General features: G+C 40.7%; 1 protein-coding gene across 9 annotated transcripts in view; it reads right to left on the bottom strand.

Annotated features, from left to right (window-relative positions):
* The window catches only part of madd (MAP-kinase activating death domain), a 60,970-nt gene that overhangs the window by 12,490 nt on the left and 21,108 nt on the right, over positions 1-27,372 (bottom strand). For 2 of the 9 annotated variants that reach the window (XM_078265719.1, XM_078265885.1), the window contains exons 8-25: positions 26,211-26,267; positions 25,210-25,382; positions 23,469-23,704; positions 23,217-23,373; positions 23,002-23,105; positions 22,709-22,914; positions 21,459-21,712; positions 21,075-21,214; positions 18,089-18,187; positions 9,551-9,659; positions 9,250-9,436; positions 8,203-8,353; positions 7,655-7,858; positions 4,390-4,493; positions 3,815-3,898; positions 2,963-3,118; positions 2,255-2,375; positions 1,237-1,299 (exon numbers count right to left, since the gene is read on the bottom strand). In XM_078265719.1, the coding sequence (XP_078121845.1) occupies positions 1,237-1,299; positions 2,255-2,375; positions 2,963-3,118; positions 3,815-3,898; positions 4,390-4,493; positions 7,655-7,858; positions 8,203-8,353; positions 9,250-9,436; positions 9,551-9,659; positions 18,089-18,187; positions 21,075-21,214; positions 21,459-21,712; positions 22,709-22,914; positions 23,002-23,105; positions 23,217-23,373; positions 23,469-23,704; positions 25,210-25,382; positions 26,211-26,267 (2,605 nt within the window). The remainder of the gene's footprint in view (positions 1-1,236; positions 1,300-2,254; positions 2,376-2,962; positions 3,119-3,814; positions 3,899-4,389; positions 4,494-7,654; positions 7,859-8,202; positions 8,354-9,249; positions 9,437-9,550; positions 9,660-18,088; positions 18,188-21,074; positions 21,215-21,458; positions 21,713-22,708; positions 22,915-23,001; positions 23,106-23,216; positions 23,374-23,468; positions 23,705-25,209; positions 25,383-26,210; positions 26,268-27,372) is intronic. The other 7 variants (XM_078266127.1, XM_078266374.1, XM_078266043.1 and 4 more) reach the window with 5 other exon arrangements.

A 27,372-nucleotide genomic window follows, 5' to 3' on the forward strand; every position in this document is an offset into this window, starting at 1 on the left:
AAAATGTTCCTGTAGCTCTCCATTTCGCCAAAATCTACTTCAGAAAATTAACAAGCATTTCAAAAGGTCTTTGTCATGCATGAAAACAGTAAGACCAATTAGACTAATTCAATTACACATAATTACACAGTATAGTGTAATTATAGTAGTATAACTCTGTACAGCAGGAACTAACATAACAGGTCTAATAAAACCTTTGCTTGAATTGGTTTGATAGCAGCAATTCAAAATTGCATGTACAGAGGTGCTGAGCTGATGCCTTTAAGTGCTGCTCTTTGTAACGTTTCTGATATCTGATACTGCGGAAATGACTTTTTATTTTGCAGTCCGTTTTAAAGATGTGGTAGGCACTTTATTTTTGGCGTCATTGGGCAAAACGTCCATAATAACCTTTCAGCATATTGTAATTCAAGTGGTCTGGGAGGAAACTATAGACTTCTGCACCTCCTCCTGGCTCTGTTTTCAGGCTTTAGTAAATCTAGCCCGCGACGAGTCAGATCTACGTGCACGTCACTTTTGGTGAAAGTTCAGCGCTGACAGAGAGGGAGAGCTGCAGGAGGAGGTCTCACTCTACTTCAAATCAAGTCCTACCCCAGCTTGAATTCAGAAATAAAGTTGAAAATGGCCAAAAAATTATTGAAAACCTAAAAAACAAAAATGTCGACGATTTTAAGGATAAAGTAAATAACATCAATAATTGTTACAGGATGCAAAACAGAAATTAAATATTTCACTTCTAATATGTTGCCCAGCCAGTTTCATTTCACCTAGTTTTCCCTGGTAACACACTGGAAAACTTGACATTTCCCAATCCTAATTTACCAGCTGGTAGCTCCTTTGAGTGTGCTCAACTCATAATTACATTTCTGAGAGCACTTGAAGGCAACAGGCCCTTAAATAAGCAACCAAGCAAGTCCTTTTTTTTCCAACATGAAATCTGGATGAAAATATAGGTAAGCAGAAATTAAAATGTTAAAAATGAGAGTAGAAGCGTATGGAAATCTGTCTTTGATCTCCGTCTGAGGGGAAATTGCGACCAAATTCTGCCAGAATGCTTATATTTTCCATTTCTATCTCATGCTAAGAAACACACAGACGCAGCTCACCAGAGGACAGGAAAAACCCCACATCACAGATCAAACACAGAGCTAGTCCGGGTGAACAATGGATTCACTCACTCACTCATCCCACCCCACACACAGAAAAAAAAGGGCAAAGGAGATAGATTAGCCCTACTTAGAGAAAATGTTTCCATGGCAGCATCCTCTAGTTGATCCCAAACGGAGCTCTTATCGCGGCCTGGAAGAATTTCCCAGGAGGAGCAGCAGGATGGAAGAGAAGCAGCGAGAGCAGGAAGGGGGGTTAGGCAAAGAGGTGAGTCGGTTTAATGGCAAAAACAAGAGCAGAGCGAGCAGAGAACCACATCCGAGAAACAAAGACATACCACGCTCATTTACTCACTAACGTGTAGTTTATAGCTTAACACAGGACGTCGATGAGCAATAATGTTGTTACAGTGTGGTGATGAGGTTGACGGTAAGTCATTATTGTATTTACATATTTAAAAAAAACAAAAAAAAAAAAAACTAACAAGTTTAACTTGGGTCAAATTAATTGAATGTCGTTTTGCTAAAAATACTTATTTGCAGCAGATGCAGTCATGACTTACCATAATGGTTTTTCCATTTCATTTTCAGTCACTTTAATTGAGTTTCACACACACATGCAATTTCATTACATGTTTTGAAATCGTTTGCCAAACATCTCAGACAGCAATGAATACAACTTCCCTCTTCACTTTGTAAAACTGAGCCCTCGCATTACTCAACATCAGGGTATAACCTTTCACCTTTATTGATGTTCAGTCACGGTTTCATAATAAAAAATTGAACATTACACCACTTCCATCTAATCACATGTATGACTTCTGCTTTTTTCTCTCAGTCATGGGTTAGTGAAAGTTCAGTGGTTACATTAATAGTCAAACCAATAAAGCAAGAGCTTGCACCGGTCATAGTGAGGGAAAGGTTAACAACATCTAGCAACACTTCCGTTACATTAGTGGAGGTAGCATTGAATATTCAAGGTTGTTTGGTTCAAAAGATTTTCTTTGACGAACAAATATGAGGTTAGTAAAGCAATGCAGTGCTCTAAAGAACACAGGAAGGACACGTTTTCTTGAAACGTCAGAAACAAATGTCAGCTGCTTGACCTAACTATAAGACGAGTGTCTAAACTCGAGAGCAGAACATACCCAGCAGGCCTTCGCAAAGGTAAATCCTCATACTGACGTCCTCCATGGGCTGCGCAGGCGGCCCCTTCACCATAGTAGGTACTTGATCTTTTGCAGTTTGTTTCAGGGTGTGGGTCTTTCCCTGTGGAAACAGGACAATTGAAAACAAAATGAAAGGTTCACGTTTGTAGGCCAACATCTGCAGTACGTAGTTTGAGTATTGATGCATCTGTTTTTTACACTATTTTGACCATAGCACCACTGTTATCCCAATCTGTCTGAGAAGCAGTACCAGACGGTTGTCCACATAGAAGGACTGTTTAAGTGGTGTTAAGACTTCTTCCTGTCCAACTTGATGCTCTTAGGTCATGTAGAGGAAAGTTGGAGTGGTACTCTCACCCGTTAACCACCGTTTAAGCTTTAATACACCACAAACCTTCAACTGCTGGCAGTTGCAGGATTGCTTCATTCTTGGCCAAAGAAAAACACAGAAACTCATTTTCCAGGACATTAAACTCTTTCTCTCATTTTCAGGTGTTTTGAAGAAGTGGAAAACTAGTCTGCAATCTTCCAGCTTTTCTAGAACGCATGGGGAACCCTGAAATTCCACTAATTACAGACACCTTCTGTGCAGCTTTAATAAGTTCAAATGGAGTACATTCACAATTGAATTGTCTATTATCTAATATAAGAACTGTATCATCTACTCATAGTGAGTTTTATACTTACAAACACAGTGCTGGTGGCTGGATTGGTTTCAATTTCACTGTCAGAAAGAGTTCCTCTGGACTGAGCTAAATGAGCAGCAGTTCTGCCACCGAAGCTGTCTGCTGTGCTGCTTAGGTCACTGTCAGCTCCCAGAGTCTCTCCAGAGCTGTTGCTTATCTAAATAATAAATATCCAGGTGTAAGAACAATACATAAGCAATGTTTTAGGTGCAGAAGGTTTGGTATAAAAGCAGCTAAAGTGGCATTCATGGTTATTGACGTAAAATTATTATTATTATTAATTTTTTTTTTTTTTTTTTACACAATACTTTCTAACACAAAACTCCATGTTTCAATGGTTGTACTATTCCATCATGTCTTGTGCATCACTTTATTACTAAGTCTGTTTGTATAAATGAACTTTACCTGATGAAGGTCTGAAAACATCATCAAAAAAATGAGTGCAAGTGATGGACAGTGTGTGGGATTTTTTTGTTTTCTTACACAATTCCTCAAAATCCCACCTGACAAATTTGGTACCTTTGAAAATGTTGAGGTATCCACTATATTTTAAAATAAAATGATATGGTTTAAACAATGTTTGGCTGCACACATCTGAGTTTATAATGACTGGCACCGGCTGGTCAATAAACTTAAGGGGTTAAAGGATTACATAATGCTAATATGTGCAATAATCCATAACCTACTAGCAATCAACCGATTCTCAGTTTTTGAAGGGAAATGACACAAGAAAAGAAAAAAAAGGTTTAAACCAAAAATATCATCCTTGGAATCTACAGTTCATATTTGAGGTGATGTGTAGCTGGAATAGATGGGAATAAAATGCATAATATGTGAGTTGGTCGTGCCCTACCACTGTGCTGGCCTCGGAGTCCTGGCTGGTGCTTCTTGTCAGGATTGGCGGCTCTGAGCTCCTTCCAGACTCTGTGTCGCTCTTCTGTAAACCCAAGGGGGGAATTCATTGGTACACTTCATTAGTAGACATTAAAAATGTACTTCACAACATTAGCAGTTCAAAAACCAACACCAGACTGAAAGCTCCCTGTTGGAAAGCTGAAAGGCAAAGTAAAAGTGTAGCCATGTAAACCAAACAGACACTGAAGATCAGTCTCAAACATGTCTTTTTCTGTGTGCATTCTGCAGCCAGGGGTCAAAATAAGCAATATCCAGCAGCCAAATGCTGGTAAAATATGCAACTGGCTGGTAGATTTGCTTCACTCACATGACCACGAGTCTAATAATAAAGGCTGTCTGTATGTCTGTCTGTCTGTCTGTCTGTCGAGTGGCTGGTCCAATTTTGAACCCTGTTTGCAGCCCTGAGAGTATTTGACTGTAATATTATGTTTATGTTTGTTTAGCATCTCAAAAAATAGTTATAAATGAATCTAGTTCTCTACTTGACAACACAGCAATACTGCATGAACAAACCTGAGATCCAGATGTGACACTGAGGCCACTATCAGCACTGATCTGGGATTTCTTCTCCTCTGCATCCGTCACTTGGGGGCGCTGCTGCTTTGCTCCATCAGACCCTTAAGGACAGACCATGATTATCAGCATGTTTTCAAGATAAGGTCTGCATTATCTTCTTGCCTTACTCTCGCCTCGCTCAAAGCCACCACACCACAGAAACACTGACACTACGCCCATCTTAAGTGCCAAAGCCTTCATTTAAACACTGCATTACACTCGTGACAGAGCAAAGCAAACAGTATAACACTACCTTATTCATGTTTGTGAAACATTTTTGGGAGCAAATACTTTTAGCTGCCTCTAGCTAAAAATACAGGGTGACTATAATACATCTAATCTAAAAGAGGTAAGAAACCTTTCATTAAAATGTTTTCACAACTTTCTGTACACAATACTGGTGCTTAACTGAGCAGTAACAGATGACGTTTTTTAAAGAGCAGACAGAGGAGTTACAAGCAGAGAGTGCCATAAAGCTGGGAAAAAAAAGTTACAACTGAAAACAAAACTGCAAGAGTGCGACATTAATTTCTCAAGTCTATGCTGCAAATGTGCTCCAAGTTACAACAAAAACAACCAACAGACACAGGCAGTTAGGCATGCAGACATACTGGTGGACGGTAAAGGAGACATTTTCGGTTTCAAGTGCGATTTAGTACTTTATTTGTCACCTCGGTAGATGCAGACATAGTGACAAGTAGATCCTGACGCTTCCTTGTTTTTCAGGTCGGTTTTTTTTTGTGACGCTAAACTTTTTGCAAACCATTTAATAAAGCCTTAAAATGTGGAATGTTGGCTGCTAATACACAATTTACAGCAAGTCACTTGAAACTGGAAAAAATAATACAGTTTAAAAGTGTAGGAAAGGGCAGCAGGTATTCATTTCTTCTCATCTTGAAGCATGGCGTCAAGGGGAAAAAAAAAAAAACACACTGGAAAACAAAATGACATTATGTTTGAGCTTAAGCCAGTGATTATAACATAGAATCTCCATATTTCTTTATGTCAAGGACCCCAAAACATAAAATATTTTATTTTAAAGGTTGTATAGAATTAAATAATTTACCTTCCTAAAGTGTAGACAGGTAAAAGGAAAAAATTTACTTTTATCCAGTAGGCACGTGTTGGCTTTTACAGTACCGTTCTGCATCCCACCTTGTGAGCTACAGCTATGATGTTAACAAAGCTGAGGTCATACTGTATTATAGTAAAAGTAGCACATCTTGTAGTAACGACTGCTGGAAGAATTGCCATGTGCAAGGGAGAAAACTTAACAAGACTGGCTGCCATCTTAAGTCTTGACTAAACAAAACGTAAACTATATATTTTGGAACTAAAACAAGGGTGTAATTTCTCACAGCGCTATATCTGTGAGGAATTCCGTGACCCTTGTTTTTATATAGCAAATTTAACACCACTATGATACCAACTATGCTGCGTATAAGAAATCCAGTGGCATGTGAGTATTAGAACTCGAACATCAGAGTAGCTCCACTCCATCTCCAAAAATAATTCTAAATCTCAGCTGAAATTACCCTGATCCACATCGGATTTGTAGTACCTAATAAATCCAATCTTGATCTTATCATTTCACATCGAGACTCTTGTGCCTATATTGTTTCCGTTATCCGTTCAGACATTCTTATTAGGAGCACTCCTTCCCCTTTTATTTATTCATGTATAAAGACACTGGTGAGTTTGGAAAGGTGGAAACAAGGGGGTGGGAAAAGGTCAACGGATGAACACCCCAATCTTTTTTTTTTTTTTGGTGTGTGAAAAGTCTCTTACTCTGTGGTTTTTCCATAGCTTTTTGCTTATCCTGGTGCTTGCTCCACAATTCTACCCAAGATGCATTGCAAGCAAGGAGAGAAAGACAGAGAGAGAGTCAGAGAGCTGGTTGAAAAGGCATGTATGGTGGATGAGCATTCAAATCAAAAAACAAAAAACAAAATAAGCATTTGAGAATCTGTCACTGTTGAATGGAAGTGTTTTGTAATGTTTGCATGTAGCTGTGCTTTAATCCGGACAAAATGAAAAAGAAGTATTTCGTTGTCAAGTTGGAACCACCGTGTGAAACAGCTACTAAGGTAACATTACAACACACCCAGAGCTCCCGGGCCAAAGTCCTGGAGAGCCACACAGTGACGTCAGAATGAGCTTTGGCTCTGATCACAGGCCACGGATTTCATCGACTGCATTTGTCTGGCTCTCCAGAGCAAAGGTGAGAAAGCGAGGGATGATTGATTTCGGAAGAGAGCATGGGATGAGGGTTGAGAGGCCGACCAGCCAGCAGGTGAAATGGAGCAGTTGCAGAAGCCGGGATGCAAGTCTCACAGCATACTGTAGAATTGAAGGGGCAACTTCTAACAGGAAGAGAAGGGGTGCGGGCAGGAGAGGCGTCAGGGTGGTTGACTGAAAGTGTCCCCCGTATACAGACCCAGAGTAATTCTCGGAAATTTAAGTGCTTAAGAGATCATCAAGTCTTCTAAGTCAGTTGGTTCTTTGGCGACCAATAGATAATTTGCATCTTTTCTGGGACTGTTTACAGGGGAGTGTTGCTTCCACCCTCCATGCTGAGAGCAAAGGGAGCTGCCATTTTCTACAGCACGCCTCGCAGAAACCTGCAGTAAAGGCACAGACGAGCACCGATTTTGACTATCGATGCGCATACCTCTGGTTTCCCTCGTCCACTACTGCAGATTTAGGTATTGGAAGACCAAAACAAAGACATGCATTCAAGGTGCTAAAAGGCTGACCACAGAAGTCCAGAGGGGAGGCAAACAGGGGCACAGATGTTTCAGGAAGGGGAGACAAACACACGCAGTCCAGGCTGGCACACAGGGGAATATTCCAGACACTTTCTTAAGTCTTCTTCATATAATTTAACCAGGGTAATTCTGAATTTAGATTTCCATTTTAAATATTTTTTTTATTTTGTAAAATCATTGCAAGAGACAGGGTATACGATAACAGGAGTTGGTTTTTTTTGGCGGGATTTTTTTACAATGCCTGTTTTCAGTGATTATCACCAGTGTTTCAGGTCAAAGTGTATGGAATATTTAACACCTGTAAGAATCTGTCAGGGACAAGTGAAGGGATCTTTCTTTTAAAAGGGTTGGAGGGAGGGGGTGGGAGACTGGTATTCAGGTTGATGAGCTTGTAGGAGACAGGGGTAGGGGATCTCACAATGCACATGCAACCGGGGCTGGGGTGGTGTACACACCAATCGAGGCAATAAAGTTTTCCTCGTTCAGACTTCGGGTATCAAAATGGCGGGCTCCTTTGCCCGTTGTGTGGTGCGGCAGCTGCAGGTGAGGAACATTCAGGAGGCCCTGAGGTCTGGCAGTCTCCATACGACCAGAAGGACTCTCTTTACTCCCGGGGCTGCCAGCACTGTCTGTGGGGCTTCGCTTGCGTTTTTCTGGGTCTACCAAGTTACCAAAATGAAGGGGCCAAAGACAGAGTTCATCAACATTACAGAAAATGAAAATATGGGGAGGTTTAAACTGGGAGAGGATTCATTCCTTATTTGACAAAGAAGAAAATACATTGATGAGATCTAAACTACCGTTAATGTTTTAATGAATCAACGTCTAGCGTGCAGCTTAAAGCTTAATATAAACACAAGGCAAAGTGTTAGTAGCACAGGCCAGCTGCTGTTACACATTCCTCAGCACAACAGGTTTTCAAAAGTTTAAAAAAAAAAAAATCTACTATCACACAATCCAGCATTAAATTGATGCATTGTGCTAACCTGCGTATGGAACGTACCTTTGGTTTGATAATGTGTGCGTGCTATTTCCAATAAACTGAAGACACTGGCCATTCCTCCGAGGCCTGCGTTAGTGTAAGAATGCTCCAGACTGGAAACTGTGCACTTCAAGATGTCCAGCATGCCTTTGTATACCTTTCTGCTCACCTCCTGGAAACCAAACACAGCAACAAGGTTTATAATGATTTTAACAAGACAACAACATTTGTGATGTTGAGCCATATGAAAAAAAAACAGTTGGCATGACATTTTCTTGAATTAAAAAAGGACAATTCCGGCCCAAAACGAACCTATGGGTTATTAACAGATGTGTATCCACTCGATCGCTCTCTGCGACATGTTTTCATGCTAATCAAGTGTGTTTGTAGCTTGAAACAAGCTAGCGCGGACCGCTGATTAGCTTACAACGCTAGTATTCGGGGGACAGGGAAAGTAAAAACAAATCGCTATTTTATACCACTAAAAAGGCTCAAAATATCACCACACTTCAACGGTTGCATAATGAGGGTCCCTACATGTTAACCGAAGCATTGAGAACATTGTAAGTGTACAGACAGTTTATTAAAAAGATAGTTTAGAAAGACCGTAGCTCCCAAGACGGCGACCGCCTGTAGACGAGAACGCGTCTTTATAATCTCCCCTCATTATGCTACGGTTGAAGTGTGGGGATATTTTGAGCTATTATACGTTATATACGGTATAACGCTATTATATTATACGTATATATTTTGAAGATGTCTGTTAAATAGGTTTGCGGTGTCTTGTAATCCCATATGGGATGGACAAAGTGTTTGGCATGAGGCAAAAATTAAATAAAACTAACTAACGAACTACAGCCCTAATATAATTCATTCAAATTTGCTGAAAGTGGAGAAAAACAAATATCTGCAAATAAGCATTCGGTTTCTACTAAAGAAATAAAAATGCCTAAAATAATTACAGCAGACTTCAGAGGTCCAAATGTATTCTGGCTTTTATTCCTCTGGCTTTGTTGTTAACATCATGCATTGTGCCAACAGCGGGAAGGGCAAAAACAAGAGTCTCACCACATCGCGTATGATCTCCTGTCTGGCGTCTTCCTCCGACTGGATGGCTCGGTTCAGCTTACTCAGGACAAACACGCGAAGCTGCTCGTTCTCCAACAGGCGGCGCACTTTTTTCATGTTGAGCCAGCCGACTCCCTGACCATCCAGAACACTCTGCACCACCTCCTTCAAGAACTGCTGGTTCTCGCTGAATCAAAACACAGTTTCAGTCATATTCAACAGATGTAGCATAATAAAATGAAGTCTGTTATGACAATATGCTCTTATCTTTCATCGTTGTGCATTTGAAAGAATCAATTACCTCGTGTTGTTGACTCGGCCCTGAGGAGAGGGCGATTCTCTCTTCACTGTTGGACTGTGCTTGATTACTGAAGACTTCTGGTCCACCAGTGCTCGAGGTGCGCGAGCGCCTGGAACAAGTACCGAAAACAATGAGGTTTCTGAACACCACAGAGCAAAATAACAAAAGAAAAACTGCAAACTAATAGGTCACCAGACAGAAAAGCACTCAGTAGAAGTAGGCTGGACACACACAAAGGCACTTGCTCACCAGGAACTGTGAGCCATGACAGGAAACGACTTTCAAACTATTAGGCTACCACATCAAATAGAAAAGAAAGTCGTTTACATCACTGTGTGGGGAGGACAACCACACCTGGAATATACTGAAGGTTATATACTGCCAATGAGACAAATTACTGGAGCTGCTAGAGTCTATTATTACAAGAGAGGTGAAGGACAAATCAAACAGGGACATGGTGTACATACACACACACACACACACACACACACACACACACAAATTGTTAAATGATTGTCTTGGTGGTGGCATCACACATTAGCAGCATAAAGATGTGAGGTCAGATGGAGGGTCGTGTGTAAAACAACTACATCATGATGATCATGCATGAAAGAAAATAAAGAGAAGAGTGGATGGCAAGGAAAATGAGCTGCACTACAATGGCACAAGGTGACTCATTTTAATACACTGCTGCAACGCTGTGGGATGCTCGGCATCTGCGTGTGCCCCGTTTGTCGGGGTTGGGTCAATCATTTTAGCATCATATGATAGTATATTCATTGAAGAGGCTCAAAACATTTAGGCAAGTCTATCTCATTCAATTGACTCATACAAATGCATTTGAGACTTGACCCAGACTTGAGTCCAAACCACTGCAGCATTTAATGAAGCTGCTCATTAATGAGCGTCACATCTTGTTGTAGAGGTCTCTGATGTTTTATACCTTAGAGACAGACGTAAAATGTTCACACTGCTATTAATAGCGTCAAAGATGTTGCACATTCCAGCATCTCACGACAAAATTTCCTTGATGTCGATTGTTTTCATTCTATTTAAAGCTGGGCAGACAATGTGCGTTTGTATTAATCATGTAGAGGTTATGTTAACTCACACGACACGTTTTAATTAGGGATGCACCGAAATGATATAATGAATATAATGAAAAAGGCCGAATAACCAAACACGTTTCTTTTGCCAAGTTTTTCACTATTGCATACATTAAATAGTCAAAATGTGCTTTTTACTATTTTGTCTTGCTTTTCAAAGAAAAAAACAACTACAATTTCTAAATATTTATTTAACACTGAACATTTTTTTTTAACATTCCAGCAGACATACCAACAAAGCACAACATTAAATACAATAAAAATAGTTTTATTTGGCCGCCTTTGAGTCCCTCTTCTTGAAACAGGCTATATTAGGTCTATAACTGACTGCCAAAAGAATGTCTCTCGCTGTGGGTGCTCATGCATGGAGCAAACAAGTGCCTAGGATCGGAATCGGTAAATATTGCAGAGTATTTGACAGTGCTTCCACACTGCCGATATGTTTAGCATTTATAAAGCGGGTGCGCTTCTCACTCTACGCTGGTTGCGATTTGAAAGTCCTTTTTTTTGGTGCTATTTTCGGCTGAATAATTTCGGTTGCCGAACATTCAGCGCATCCATAGTTTTAATCAGCCTTTCTGCACAGCCAGCACCTAAAGTTTATTCAAACGAGACAACTACGTCTTCAACGATGTTGACAAAAAAGGGAGAAAGGCAGCATTACTTTGTGCAAGTCTACTATGAACGGATAGTTAGAAGAAAAAAGAGACATGTAGCCGCAGGTAGCTGGAAGATGCAGACAATATAGTCAATGTTTTGAAGTGACATTATTATACTGCAGATAGATCACACAAACACATGATAACTACTACACCAGTAATACTAAAAACAAGCTCTCTACAGTTTGTAACAGTTTGGCAGCCACGTGGGACTGTGGAACTGCTCAAACTGCAAGGCAGCCGACCAAAATCTCTTGACATGCTAGGAATCCAAACAATCGTCTGACAGCCAGATTGTTGATGGTTAAAACAATAAATCAGGCCTCGTGAGCCACTTCAGACTGAACGTCAATGGACAAGCAATCTGCCAGAAATGTATCCGCACGGTGTCCGCCCAAGTCCCTTTGCACTTGTTGACAGCGTATTGGTTCACATGTTGATGAAATAAAATCTCTCTCTCTAAAAACGTGGAAGGCTCTCTCTAGAACTTGTCCGTTCTGTGCTACTGTAGAAACATGCTGGTGCCACATGCCGGGCTTCATGAAAGAGGACCCGCGACCTATGTAGATTTGTATGATAGATATGTACGAGCATTCTAAGATAACAATTCTTAGTTTCAGGTGATTATACACTAATAAAAAACATAAAATATATTCCATTTCTGCCAATAGATCCACCTAAACTTTAAGGTTGAGTCAATACAGGTTATCGGAGTACAGTAATCCACAGCTCTACTGTCCTACACTGTGATGAGTGCATTTAGTGAGTGCGTTCTGAGCTAAACAAAGACCACAAATATAAAAGACAAACATAAGAGTAAGATGAGCTCACAATTTCTCCATTTTGTTACTTGCTGATTGTGTTTCTAAGGCAAGAAAGGATGGGGGAGGAGCAGAGGACAGAAAGCTTTCTGATCTGACATCTGTCATTACACGCTGGTTTATTGTCAGTTTTATGTGACAGCAGGGATCTATTGTTTATTATTGTTGCTGGAGTGTCATGGTGACAAAAAAAAATTAGCACAAGCAGACTTTTTCAGCGTCTTCTTTGTTTGAAAATCAATGAAGCATAGCTGTTTGAGAATAAATCATGAAGTGATTACAATAGCACTTTAAACTCCAAAGGCATTTTAGGAGTAAGATAAACATCACTGTAGGAAGAGGGTTATGGGTTTTGTCTCAGGCTAAATGAAAAGGTTTGTTTGTAACAAACAGTAGTAGCTCCACTGGAGCCTCCGCTGAAGGCTTTCATCAATATCTTTTTACGGAGGCTAGAAGAGCCCAACGGTTTATTAATGGAGGATACTTCAAATTGTTTGTTGACCTGAGTAACAATGGAGAGATCGCAATGAAGCCGTCCTGAATTCCAAGTCTGGGCCAGCAAACACTTAAATGCAACCACACAAGTCTGCTTGCAAACAAAGTTAGACCACCAGCATACACAGCGCCCAAGTGTCTGACTCACATTCCTGTCATTCACAGTCAGAAATATGATTGATGATAAAATACTTTAAAAAGAAATATCACTTATCATCAATCATCTAGGGGGATTTGGGGAACATTACTGTACATGTAGCAGAATGGTTTGATCCCATCCCCTTCATCTAGTATTGTCTGTGACACCAAATACCTGTTTGGATGGTCCACCACTATTTAAGGTCTGTTCTGGGGTAAAACCTACACGTCTGTTATTGAGTATCGTCACCTCTGCACACATTCTGTAGAGCATACTGACACAACTGAAACATTTTTGGTCAACTTGATGGATAGGAAACCATTTACACTGAAACACAAACCTAATTGGCCTGCACGTACAAAGAAAGAAAAACCTGAAAAGCCTTTAGGGAGACAGCCTCAGTAAAGGAAGTGTTATAATGTGAGCTACAGGTAGTTTTTCTACCGACGATGGCCTTCTTTATGAATTGATTTAAGATTTTATGATGGGATTGTCAGCATTCATTATAAGACAATGGCATCGGTGCAGATGGCCCGATGTAAAAAACAAAACAAAAAAAAACTGGTGTGCTGCCATAACAGGCGAGGACTGGAGAACTCAATGTTTAGTTTGTTTGTACAGAAGGGTGTTTGATATGAATAGCCACAGAGTGACTAGTTTAGGATGCCAAGATGCGCAATCGGACAATTTAGCCCACGGCTCTGAAACTTTTGAAAGGTTTTATTACTTCCGCCAAGGAGGTTCCGTTTTTGGTTTGATTTGTTTGTTTGTTAGCAAAAGTACGGAAAAACTACTGGCCCAGTTTTCATGAAACTTAGTGGAAGGGTGTAGCATGGGCCAAGAAAGAACCCATTACATTTTGGAGCGCATCTGAATTACAGGGCAGATACACAAATTATTTTTCACTCAACATTGCCAGAACAGGGCATGGCCTTTCATGTGTATTGCCCGTTTTACTGGGCCGGTGTTTAGGTGCATCAATTGTTGTCTGCTTTTTATTCGTCAATTGATTGATTGTATTATTTTGTTTTTAAATTCAGTGGCTAGGCGGGCTCCTGAGCTACAGTAATGTCATCTTGGAATATGTGACTGTGTTCGGTGCTCTTGAGCAAGGCACCGAACTGAGCAGTTAGGGCGCCTGTCCATCAACAGCTCCAGCTCCCTCACTCATCATCTCGACATCTCTCTATTAGTGCATGTATAGGTACTGAGCATGCGTGTGTATTTCAGGCCTGTGTGTAATGTGTATTCTAACAACATAGTGAAAACCTATACAACCTAAACAAAAAAACTTTAATTATTGTTATTGCATTATGTCTTTCATTGCTGTCTGTGTTGTGAGCCATCTGACTTGTTTCCCCTCTGTGGGTTAATAAAGTAAGCCAGCCAGCCATCCATCCATCCATCCATCCATAGTATGTAAAATGTACAACTACCTCATGAATATGGCACCACCAGGGACAAATCCCACAGTATAAATGAACATTTCTTTACATTTTAAATGTTTTACTAAACAGAAATAACACTGTAAATTGAAAATATGTAATTTACTTTAATCAAGAACACTTTTGAAATATACCTTTCATTGCTTCTAAAAAAAGAAGAAAAAAATGGTTCCAGTATTGCTGTAATTATACCAACAACTATCTAAAGCCTCTTGAGATCTGACAAACAGTGACAGCCTGTCCCCCCCCCCTCCAACCCCACCTGGAAACTCCTAGGAGATGCACAAAATGCTCTGAAACATTGTGCCTTATCTATGAAGTCTGGAGTGTTCAATCTAAACAACTGTAAAATTGGCACAACCATAACGTATCTATCAGGTTATAGTTTTCATGACAAACATCTAGACAACCAGTGTCTTGCCTGAAATAGCCTGAATATAGTTTAACTGATTTTGAAATAAGATTTTCACCAGTTAGGTTTAACATTTGCATATTTTTACTGTAGTCACTGCTCATTGTGAAAAGCACAATTATAGCATGATTGGCCCCAACCGCACTTGTACTCTGTGGGAGCGTATAAAGGACAAGAAAAACAACGAGAAACAATGGATGCTGGTAGATTAGCTTCTATTCTATTCTTATACTGTATCTGCAGCAGCCTGATCTCTGCTTCATTTGCTTCCCTGTGGTTATTTGTTGCATAATGTATTGTTTAACGTTTCCCTGTGATTTCTGATGTTCTGATCTAGGTATATTTAAGTAAGTCCTTTGAAACTTTCTTGTGATAAGGCTAGTTCAATAAATAAAGTTAAACATAGTGTGGAGTGAAACAACAGTTAGTCTGAGGAAGGGGAACAGTCACTATGGATGGCGGCGTGAAAAAACAACAGACTCAATGCTCCACTGGATCTTTGATGACACACACGGTGACTGAAATGAGCACAGACAGAGGGATGCCGGGAGATGTGGTTGACTGGCTTGGAGAAGCATGCAGCTCATTTGATTAAAGGGCATAACCCACCTTCTCCGCTCCCCGGGCCGGCCTCTGTAATTATCTCCATTAGAGAATTTAGCCCAAATACTGCACACAAAACCCAGAATTAGTGCCGCGAAAAAAATTGGACAGAGAGAGGGACACCGGCCCAGACACAACCAGTCTGAACATCAACCCATAACACAGACATGCACACTCAACGTGGCGCCAAAACAGAAAAAATATAAAACATAAAAGAGAAAAGGGCAGACAGAACAGAGAAAAAGACTATGCACTGACGATGGTGTCAACCCAAGTGCTCGATAAGATGATAATGCCATGTGTTTGGCAACACATTCAACATTTACAGTGCCAAGTAGGAGCTGTGTACAGTATAGCTCATACTTTGTTGTATATACACATCAGTGGCCTGAACCATGTGAATAATAATGAACAGTCCAGTTCAACAATGAAAATGTAAATCTAGAGCAATGGATGGAGTCGTTTCTTTAGAATGTGTGCATGATTTAAGGCGGGAATCTTGTTTTGAGCACAAAAACACAAAGACAATCATGATACACAGTAAAATATTTCATAAGAAAACCTGAGATCGTCAAAGCGTCATCAATGTTTGTTTGTTTTTACATAGTGAGTGACCTCAAAAAGGGAAGGAAACATTCAACAATGGGAGCCACCACACAAGCAAGCAAGGATTAAACATATGAGAGTCGGGAGGCAGGGTGGGACATAAACTCCATTCACTGAGGACAGATCTTTCTGTGAACGTCATTCAAAGACACTGAAACATTAATAAGGTAAATGCAGTGTAAAAAGGACTGAACATCCTTCATGTAGTAATACGGATGCGCAGATGCCACACCACTAACAGCTTGCAGTGACAGAAGAAATCTTTTGACTAGAGCCGCAAAGATTAATCGATTAGTTGTCAACTATTAAATTAATCAGCAACTATTTTGATAATCGATTAATCGGTTTGAGTCATTTTTTATGAAAAAATTCTCTAATTCCAGCTTCTTAAATTGTAAATATTTTCTAGTTTCTTCATTCTTCTATGGCAGTAAACTGAATCTTTGAGTTGTGTACAAAACAAGACATTAGAGAACGTCATCTTGGACTTTGGAAGACACTGATCGACATGTTTCACCATTTTCTGACATTTTTTAGACCAAACAACCAATCGATTAATCAAGAAAATAATCGTCCGATTAATCGAGAATGAAAATAATCCGTAGTTGCAGCCCTACTTTTGACTATTAATGTGTGCATCACAGTGCATCAAAAGGACTCCCACCAGTCACACAGAGCAGAATGGCAAAGGAACAGAGGGAAAGGCATAGATATACATGGACATTAAAAGGTGTATCTTCTATCTTAGTCCAATGCTGAGAAACAGGGTGTAAGATAGATATATGTCACTTCAAGGATAGAGAAATGCCTAGTCAGGGGGCTAATACAAACTATCACACCAGACATAACATACCCGGGCTGTCGGGGTCATCTGAATGACAAAGACAAAACACATCATAATCAAAAAGGAACAGAACATTTTCTATGGCAGCTATTCCACATGGAGTGGAGCTATTGAGTCCCATGCTTCTACCATGCTGTTTTTTTCTCTCAGTCAAAGTGAAAATCCAGCCTGAACAGAATTTATATTAGCCTCTTAAACTTAAAAAATAAAATATATAAATAAATAAAATACATATTAGCCAGTTTAATAACTATTTCCAAGTGCAATTTTAGTCTCTGAAACAGTTAAGACTTTCATTAATAGCTGAATTTGAGCATCAGCTGGGACTGCGATTGGATTCATTTTGTTATGTTTAGGTTTTCATTAATGCGAAACTGCAGTCAATCCGACATCTGTACAGTTGTTTTGGATTGCTTCCTCTTTCTCCGTTTGCGTGGAAAAAACACTGAGACCTGCCTTGACATGCTACCTGGGCACATCATTTGTACCTATGTACTACTCGAAAAATGCTTAATCTGAACACATTCTACACTATCAGATAATGGTATAGTAGAAAAGGTTTACTTAAAAAAATAAATAAATAAAGGCTAATTAATGAGATAAAAACACCCACAAGAAAACAAGAACAAACTGTCCAAGAACATGGCAACAACAAGTCTGTTTTTGAGTGGATTTTCCTGTTAAGAGAGAAAAACTTTGATACATCCTCAATATTCTCCTATAAAATAGTGCCATATCCGTTGGGAAGAAAGTCAGGCTATAAAAACAGATCTGCAAACCTGCTTGCTCCATTTCCTCCTCAATATCAAAATTGAAATATTCTTTTACCCAAAAAAGTAATTTAGAAACAAAAATGGAAACAAAAAAGACAGAGAAAGGCAGACATATTAATTAAATAAGAATCCTAAAATAAAAAAAAAGACTTATCAAATGCTTTTCTGTGTGTACATTAGTTATGGTTTACTTTTGTAGCAGGTAAGCAATGCTGGCCATAAATGTATCTAGGATTTGTTTATTATTTGAATTGTATAGAAGTATATTAAATGAGAGGATTCAAATCATAGTATTTGAGTGCAATCTAAATTAGATTGATAAAATAGCAATAAGAAATATCTTAATACACAGGTACCTGACTGCTAACATAGAGCCAGTGATGGAAAAAAAATATTAAATGAGTGGGTCAGAAAAACACATACAGTATGTTGACGATAATGACAATAAATCCTTTGTTATTGACTTTTATCCTTTAACTTTGTCAACTCTCCCTAGTGTACCCGTATGCCCTGGACAAAATATTTTATCATGTTTCTTATTAGACCACACTGAATAACTAGAACAGACAATAAGATGACATAAACATCAATTTCATGAGAACTTCGAAGTGGTCAAGTGGTCTGTGTTTCCCTACCTTTTAGACTGGGGAAAGGCGTTTTCTCCCTCGCTGCCTTGTTGGGAAGAGCAAGATTTGACAGACTGAAACTGGTGCCGTGGTTCTTGTAAAGATTGCCTGTAACCACAAAACAGGAATAGAATTGAAATGATCTTGCAAAACCAAGGGTAATATAATTAACATGATTCACGCTCCACATAAATACTGAAGCAGCAGATGTTTACTCTCATCTAAACGGTGTCCAACTGACCTAGCTGTGGAAAAATAAATCGTTAAATTAAGTCATACTAGAAGACTTCATGTAAAACAAACCAGTCACTCCTGAACAAGACACAGCATCAGAAGCGTCTCGCCTGGACTAAAGACAAAAAGGACTGGACTGCTGCTGAGTGGTCCAAAGTTATGTTCTCTGATGAAAGTAAATTTTGCATTTCCTTTGGAAATCAAGGTCCCAGAGTCAGTAGGAAGAGAGGAGAGGTACAGAATCCATGTTGCTTGAAGTCCAGTGTAAAGTTTCCACAGTCAGTGATGGTTTGGGATGCCATGTCATCTGCTGGTGTTGGTCCACTGTGTTTTCTGAGGTCCAGGGTCAACGCAGCCGTCTACCAGGAAGTTTTAGAGCACTTCATGCTTCCTGCTGCTGACCAACTTTATGGCGATGCAGATTTCATTTTCCAACAGAACTTGGCACCTGCACACAGTGTCAAAGCTACCAGTACCTGGTTTAAGGACCATGGTATCCCTGTTCTTAATTGGCCAGTAAACTCACCTGACCTTAACCCTATAGAAAATCTATGGGGTATTGTAAAGAGGAGGACGCGATGCGCCAGACCCAACAATGCAGAAGAGCTGAAGGCCACTATCGGAGCAACCTGGGCTCTCATAACACCTGAACAGTGCCACAGACTGGTCGACTCCATGCCATGCCGCATTGCTGCAGTAATTCAGGCAAAAGGAGCCCCAACTAAGTATTGAGTGCTGTACATGCTCATACTTTTCATGTTCATACTTTTCAGTTGGCCAACATTTCTAAAAATCCTTTTTTTGTATTGGTCTTAAGTAATATTCAAATTTTTCTGAGATACTGAATTTGGAGTTTTCATTAGTTGTCAGTTATAATCATCACAATTAAAAAGAAAATACTTTAAACATATCAGTCTGTGTGGAATGAATGTATACATTATACAAGTTTCACTTTTTGAATGAAATTACTGAAATAAATCAACTTTTTGATGATATTCTAATTATATGACCAGCACCTGTAGGTACACTTCAACTATGAGAGACAAAATGAGAAAAAAAACAAATCCAGAAAATCACATTGTAGGATTTTTAATGAATTTCTTTGCAAATGATGGTGGAAAATAAGTATTTGGTCAATAACAAAAGTTCATCTCAATACTTTGTTATATACCCTTTGTTGGCAATGACAGAGGTCAAACGTTTTCTGTAAGTCTTCACAAGGTTTTCACACACTGTTGCTGGTATTTTGGCCCATTCCTCCATGCAGATCTCCTCTAGAGCAGTGATGTTTTGGGGCTGTCGCTGGGCAACACAGACTTTCAACTCCCTCCAAAGATGTTCTATGGGATTGAGATCTGGAGACTGGCTAGGCCACTCCAGGACCTTGAAATGCTTCTTACGAAGCCACTCCTTCGTTGCCCGGGCGGTGTGTTTGGGATCATTGTCATGCTGAAAGACCCAGCCACGTTTCATCTTCAATGCCTTTGCTGATGGAAGGTTTTCACTCAAAATTTCACGATACATGGCCCCATTCATTCTTTCCTTTACACGGATCAGTCGTCCTGGTCCCTTTGCAGAAAAACAGCCCCAAAGCATGATGTTTCCACCCCCATGCTTCACAGTAGGTATGGTGTTCTTTGGATGCAACTCAGCATTCTTTCCGCTCCAAACACGACGAGTTGAGTTTTTACCAAAAAGTTCTATTTTGGTTTCATCTGACCATATCACATTCTCCCAATCCTCTTCTGGATCATCCAAATGCTCCCTAGCAAACTCCAGACAGGCCTGGACATGTACTGGCTTAAGCAGGGGGACACATCTGGCACTGCAGGATTTGAGTCCCTGGCGGCGTAGTGTGTTACTGATGGTAGCCTTTGTTACTTTGGTCCCAGCTCTCTGCAGGTCATTCACTAGGTCCCCCCGTGTGGTTCTGGGATTTTTGCTCACCATTCTTGTGATCATTTTGACCCCACGGGGTGAGATCTTGCGTGCAGCCCCAGATCGAGGGAGATTATTAGTGGTCTTGTATGTCTTCCATTTTCTTATAATTGTTCCCACAGTTGATTTCTTCACACCAAGCTGCTTACCTATTGCAGATCCAGTCTTCCCAGCCTGGTGCAGGTCTAAAATTTAGTTTGACAGCTCTTTGGTCTTGGCCATAGTGGAGTTTGGAGTGTGACTGTTTGAGGTTGTGGACAGGTGTCTTTTATACTGATAACAAGTTCAAACAGGTGCCATTAATACAGGTAACGAGTGGAGGACAGAGGAACCTCTTAAAGAAGAAGTTACAGGTCTGTGAGAGCCAGAAATCTTGCTTGTTTGTAGGTGACCAAATACTTATTTTCCCGAGGAATTTGCAAATAAATTCATTAAAAATCCTACAATGTGATTTTCTGGATTTTTTTTTCTTCATCTTGTCTCTCATAGTTGAAGTGTACCTATGATGAAAATTACAGGCCTCTCTCATCTTTTTAAGTGGGAGAACTTGCACAATTGGTGGCTTACTAAATACTTTTTTGCCCCACTGTAGGCAACTACACCCACTGTGCACTCTGGATTTGAATGCATTTGTGAATTTGTGAGGGGGCGTGTTTAAGCTTAAGCTGGGTGTTAAGTCGTCAAGAATGGGTGAACTGGGTTTGACTATTGGTTTTGGTGCTTCAATTCATCAACGCCAACAGAAATCAGCCCACGTTCCATGTTTTACAAGCTTGACTTACTGTAGCTGAAAGGAAACCAAATGAAATTCAAATATTCTTACTGGCAAAGGACATGAGTCCTCCAAATCCATCATTGCTGCTGTTGGAAATGGTGGAGTTTGGCGAGCTGTTGCGGGAGTCTCCCTCCCCATCAGACTCTCCTGGGAGCCTCAGGCTACTGGGACGTAAAGGACGCTGTGCCCTAAATAAAATGACCAAAAGACATTACAGTGCGTCATAGACAGAGACATATACATACAATATGGGAAACTCTTGAGCATTCACACCATATCACAACATCCCACCACCACAGATTCAAGACCACCATGAATGGAGAGAGTAATTTGACATGCTGGGTTTTGATAGAGAACATTGCATGGTTGGTCAGAGAGCCCATTTGAATGATGATAATGCATTCATTCAAGTGATGAACAAGTTGAACACACTTGTTGCCATTGAGGTTCTGGTTGAATCGAGGGGTGTATGACTCCACGTGCTCTTCTGCATCAGGGTCATCCTCTGAGGGAAAGCCATACTGAGGCTCAAAGTATGGGTTGTCATACTCTTGCTTTTTGTTGGCTTGGTCGGCCAGGCCAGCATCAGCTGGAGGTCTGAGGAATGGCTGACTGCCCAACGCGGAGACAGGGTTCTGTAAAGCGGTCCCTGCCGATGCACTGAGGTCAGGTGCTTCCCCCTGCTCCTGGAAAAATGAGCAGAGAGATTACTGAATTATGGACTATTAAATATCCTTTATTTTAATACAGATAAGATGAATTCTGCATAACACTAGTTTGGCCATATTCACTCTTGAAAAATGTACAGCTCATGTTGAAAGCTGCATCTACAAAAAACAATGACTAAATAAATAAAGCCCTATCCAAACAGGAGACATTTAGGGCGCTTTCACACCTACAGTTTGACTCGGTGAGATTCGGTGGTGAAGTTGCAACATTGTTGCATTTTTCATTTAGTTCGGTTAGCTTTCACACTGCAGTTTTTCAGAAGCACCAATCATTGTAAACGAATGCCATACAGACGAAACGGCCATTTGTCTAATGGACAGAATGTCCGAGTGAAACTCGCCGACACTTCTGGTCTCAGAAATAACGGAGCAACACCAAATTCATAACGTCTTGGGATTTCTGTTTTAGTGTTTTTAATATTTCAGAAGGCGGCGAACAATATGAGCAGCTGACTGACAGCGAGTGAAGGAGAGGGCGGCCCTGATGAGAGGGAGATTATGATGTGTTGTCACACAGACGACGAGCGAGGCAAGGCCATATTAGGTTATGGATTTGAAGGTTTTCATCCCTTATATACACAAGTCCGTAAATTGTGTGCCAGGTTGAATTGCAGTCTAGTACATGCACTGTTTTTGGTTCACTTCCTGTATTTGGGACGGATCACGTTATCACCTAAACTAACCGAACTCCGGTGCACTTGAAAGCGAACCGATACCCCACGTTTTCAAGCGGACCAGAGTTTGGTCGTTTGGTCCGCACCAGAGTTTCGAATGAGCTTTTATAACGCCCCCAAACGAACCAGACTATCTGACAAAACGCTCCAGGGTTCGGTTAAAACAGACCAAGCGACTCAGGTGTGAAAGCAACCTTAGTCTCTACAAAAGTAAAGAAGAGGAAAAATACAGTTTCCTAAAGTGAATTTAAGTTTTGCACTAATTGGACAGATCACACACTTGGTTGACTCCCTGGATGACTGTGCTGGGACTTGAGCTTGCAGTTGTGCTGGAGCTTGAGCGAAGAGGTTGTCCATCAGCGGGTTCGGCAGGGCCGTCCCCATTCGGTGGACCCTGGGAGCCACGACTTTCCCTGAAGTCATGGAACTCTTGAAACTCAACCTCACTAGCGTCTCCCAGTGCAGCATGGGTAGGCGGGTCCAAGCCTAAGACAACCAGATCAAATATTAAAAGGGAGGAAATGGTATGAATATGGTCAGTGCGTAACTTTGTATGTATCAAACAAAACTTACTTGGTGTGTCTCCCTGGATGTCACCTTGGATCATCTCACTCACAAGATCTCCAAGTGAGGAATAGGACGAGCTGGAGTCATCGTACGCCTCGCTGTCACTGCCACTGCAACAGATAAAATGCATTGCTATGAGCTGCCTGAAACTAGCTATGAAGTGGTAAAATAAACTCAACTAAACTTTAATTGTTATGCTGAAAAGGATCTTGTGCTTTTACCTGTCTGTGGGGTCAGACTCATTGCCCTCATCCTCCAAGGGACCAGCCATAGCTTCTACCAGCTGGGAGCTTCCATCATACACTCGGTAGACCACTGGCTGTAGCTGGTGAGCATACCACTTGGGCTTGTCTCCAATTAAGGAGGGGTCAAACACATCTGAAACAGAGTTGTGCAGCGTAAACCGTTTATAAAACTCACTTGAATGCATACTGAACAAGATACAGACTACCGTCATCTCAAATGAGCCTTACTGTTATGTATCCTCTGAAAGGCGAGGTTGGAAGGATTGAGAGCCCATTCTCCATAGAACTCCACTGCCTGGGTGTGAGAAAGTTTATCTGCAAAGCAAGAGCGTCGTGGCCGAGATGCCAGAAAAGAAGTACACTGAAAAGCCACCACAGGCCGGGGGAAGAGGCGCAAGGTGCGAGTGTGCATCTGGAACCCCTGGAGAACATTTGGGGAGTTGAAGAACCGTACCATGGCGACCCTGTAAAAGAAAAGTTAGTTTAGCTTAATATTTCAGTCCGAGCTATTTATAAAGCACCTGTTGAAAAGCTTGAACATAGCCTCGCAGAACATAAACTTGCAGAAATGCAGCGTCTTCTCCCGCAATGTAAGTTCATGCACCAGATCGGTGTGTTTTACACAGCCATACACAGAGTTTGTTATGCTAATAGCAAGTTGTTATTAACAATCTAAACACCAACGCTAATTGTATGCAACGGTATAGCCTAATTAGTTATGCATCTTAAAATGTGTTGAATTCTTGTAGATGTTGAGGCTGAGACCAACTAAACTTAGCACAAAAAGTAAGGACATTTGTGTTTGGTAGATTATTTCTCTGTGGTAACAATGTTTTTTGGCAATAAATCTTAGACCGTTGGAAAGCCTGTTTAGTTCCCTTTCAAATGGTTCCCCATTTGTAAGGAACATGCATTTGTGGGATGAGCAGCGCTGAGTATGTGGGTTGCGCCCTGACTTGTGACAAATGCTGGTTGAAGAATGGGATGCCATCCCACAGCAGTGTGTGACCAGGCTGGTGACCAGCATGAGGAGGAGGTGCAACCCACATACTCAGCGCTGCAGCTCATCCCACAAATGCATGTTCCTTACAAATGGGGCACCATTTGAAAGGGAACTAAACAGGCTTTAGATTTATTGCCAAAAAGCATTGTTAGGACAGAAAAATAATCTACCAAACACAATTGTCCTTACTTTTTGTGCTAAGTTTAGCTTCTCTTCTCCTCCAGCAGCACCTGTCCAGCATTGTGTCTCTTCACATCAGCAGCAGAGGGAGCAGCAGAAGATGAATGACACCACAGGACTGTTAGCCAGCTTATTGTAAAAGGCTTGCTGCTTTTCTAAACAGTGGAGTCCATGGTCTTAAACATTAATTTGTTCTAGAGTATGCAGTTATTCTAATGGTTTTTGTAGCCTATACATGCCTGACAATAGACCTTTTTTACAGCAGACATGCCATAGTAGGAAAAGCACAGGTGTATTCAAAACCATTACTGATGGCTGCATTCCACTTAGGAGAGGCCCTGGTATTGTGCATGCTGACTCACTGAAATAGCTTACTGGGACACTTGATGGAATTGAGCCATTGTTAAGGTTATCAACTTCAGCTGTGCTTTTCCTACTACGACAAGATCAAAATGTCTGCTGTGAAAAAGTTTGTTTAATCTACAAATTATAGAAATTATCTATAGTGTTACAAACAAGTATACAATACCTTCATGTATTTTTCTTTTTCTAAAGATGGTGAAGGGCCTCTAAATATTGGCCTTTTTCGAAAAAATAAACTTGTCATTTTAAAAATACATATTTATTATGCTCTTTGCATTACTGGTTATCAGCCCTGAAATTCCATATAACTGTATCTCTAAATATAATTCTTTAGTTTTTCCCTTTTCAGAGTTCCTCACACCTCAAATAGACAGAGAGAAACATGGCAAATAGACCATGGAAAGAGACATTCATATGGCTTGCCTGGTGGCTACATCCACAGAATCAACATCATTGCCGTAAATTAGAGGGTTGAACTCTGTGGAGGACGGCGAGGCTTTATCTCGTCCAGGAGGGAGCAGGGGCATCTCGTGACCTTCCTGGAACTTCTCCAGGTTCAGGATGGGTTGGGTGTTCAAACTCATGCTGGCCAAGGCCTAGAACAGGTTACAGTGGCACAAGTTAGAAACAAGGCAGTGGATCTGAAGACAAAAACACAGCGCTGTGATGGACCACTCCCACGATTGGCATCAACATTTAGTTAATAAAATAACTTTTTTCTACACTCAATGGGACATTTTTGCCCTCTCTATGGAGGGAAAACAATTAGGGTAAAGGGGCTGACTGCTAGAATGGGGACTTAAACATGACCCAATAGAATTAATCGAAATAGTAATCCCTCTTACTACCAAGCATTTCTGCCGCCCAGCAGAGTGCTTAAGTGAGGTAAGAGATGATCAACTATAGGGCCACAACCCCTGTTTTCCCCATTTTTACTGCTGTCACAATTTGGCTTTACTCTTATTACATACAGCAGCTGAGGGATCAGTTTTGTGAATGTTGATGCCTGTGGTGGGAGTGTCATTTTGGAGAGGAAGGGCACGAGGGAAGTAAGTCACTATGCATGGTTTGCTTTAAGGGAACTGCTGCAGACTCAAGTGTCAATGTTTAGCTTAGCATAATGGAACATTTAGTAGCTGGGTCTGGATGAATGTTAACTTTGTGATTAGCTTCATCATATCTTGTTTTGGTTACGAGAACACTCACTGATGCCAAGATAGATGCACGCACATTCAGTCATGCTCAAGCCAGAGCTAAGCAGTGTATCAAAAAACTGGTCCACAACATTCTGTGACACTGTTATGCATTTTATTCGAGTCTTGGAAGAGTAGGAGACAAGTAGTAGTGACAAGCAAAATAATGTGAGAGAGAGAAGATATCCGTGCAGGGGCATTACACATTCCACAGGAGGAGAAATGAGTAACCTTATTTTCAGAGGAGAAGATCTGCTTTTGGGTGATCACGGTCAACCTAACCAGACACTAGGAAGGGGATAAGAGAGATGCGAGGAGAATCACATGAAGGCCTGGGATGATCACTTTGTGACTGACACTGGAACAGCACATGACGGAAGGGTCACAACCATGGCCCTTTCCCTTTTCTTTTCTTTGTCTCCTTTCAACAGTACTTCCCTCTTTCTCAGCTTTTTGCTGACAGCGATTAAGTATATTTTGGTGCCAACCAAATGAGTCAAATAAATCTAGCTTAATGAAAAAAATGCTAATGTTATTATTGATTTGTCTGTGCAAAGAACGAGATGTCTTGCTGCTTTATCATTTCCAAGTCTACAATTTACTATAGAAAGGAGAAAAGAAAAAGATACATTTGTGTTTGTTTGGAGAAAGTGATGGACGGCCAGTAGAGCAAGAGAGTGAGTGAGAGTGAAGATAGAGACATTTTGAGAAAGAGGAATATGAGGAAAGAATAGATGTTTTGTGCTCAACATGAAAGACAGTGAGAGACACAGACAAGCACAAACGTGACCAGACTTCTTCTATAGAATCCAGCCACTAAAAGACACATGAAGGCCATCCATGGTGACCAACTGGGACAAACCAGTGGTTACGATGGAGTGGTGATGACGGATACAAAAACGGCAGATCTTTTCAGGAGCATAGATAAAAACACTTGCACAATAAAGCACCTGTAGCAAAATAAAAGCCTCAATAGTAACGTCTAACTGCTCAGATAAAAAATGTGGGGTGAGCTGAAATAATACAGCCACCATTTTTGTAAAAGAAAAAAAAAAATGAGTCGCTAGTTAGGACCAATTTATTTTTGTTATCCAGTGTTAAGTGCAAGTATTTTCAGTGACTCTCACATTAACAGCATTCTGCTTTGGCATCACATTCTTCAGATAATCAGTTAAACTATCTTCAGTGACATTTTCTCCATTCACGGATATCAATACTGCTTGTTTCCAAATATACAACTGCTAAACTAAGGCTTTGCACACTCTTAACACCAGCCTCTCAGTCACACATCCGCACACATGGGAGAGAGCTGCTAACAACACACACACACACACTGCTAACGAACCGGCTCTGATTCAAGGCATACAAAACAAAAGAGGTGTATGCAAGGATT

The sequence above is a fragment of the Sander vitreus genome, chromosome 1 (assembly GCF_031162955.1).
Source record: "Sander vitreus isolate 19-12246 chromosome 1, sanVit1, whole genome shotgun sequence".
Lineage (NCBI taxonomy): Eukaryota > Metazoa > Chordata > Actinopteri > Perciformes > Percidae > Sander > Sander vitreus.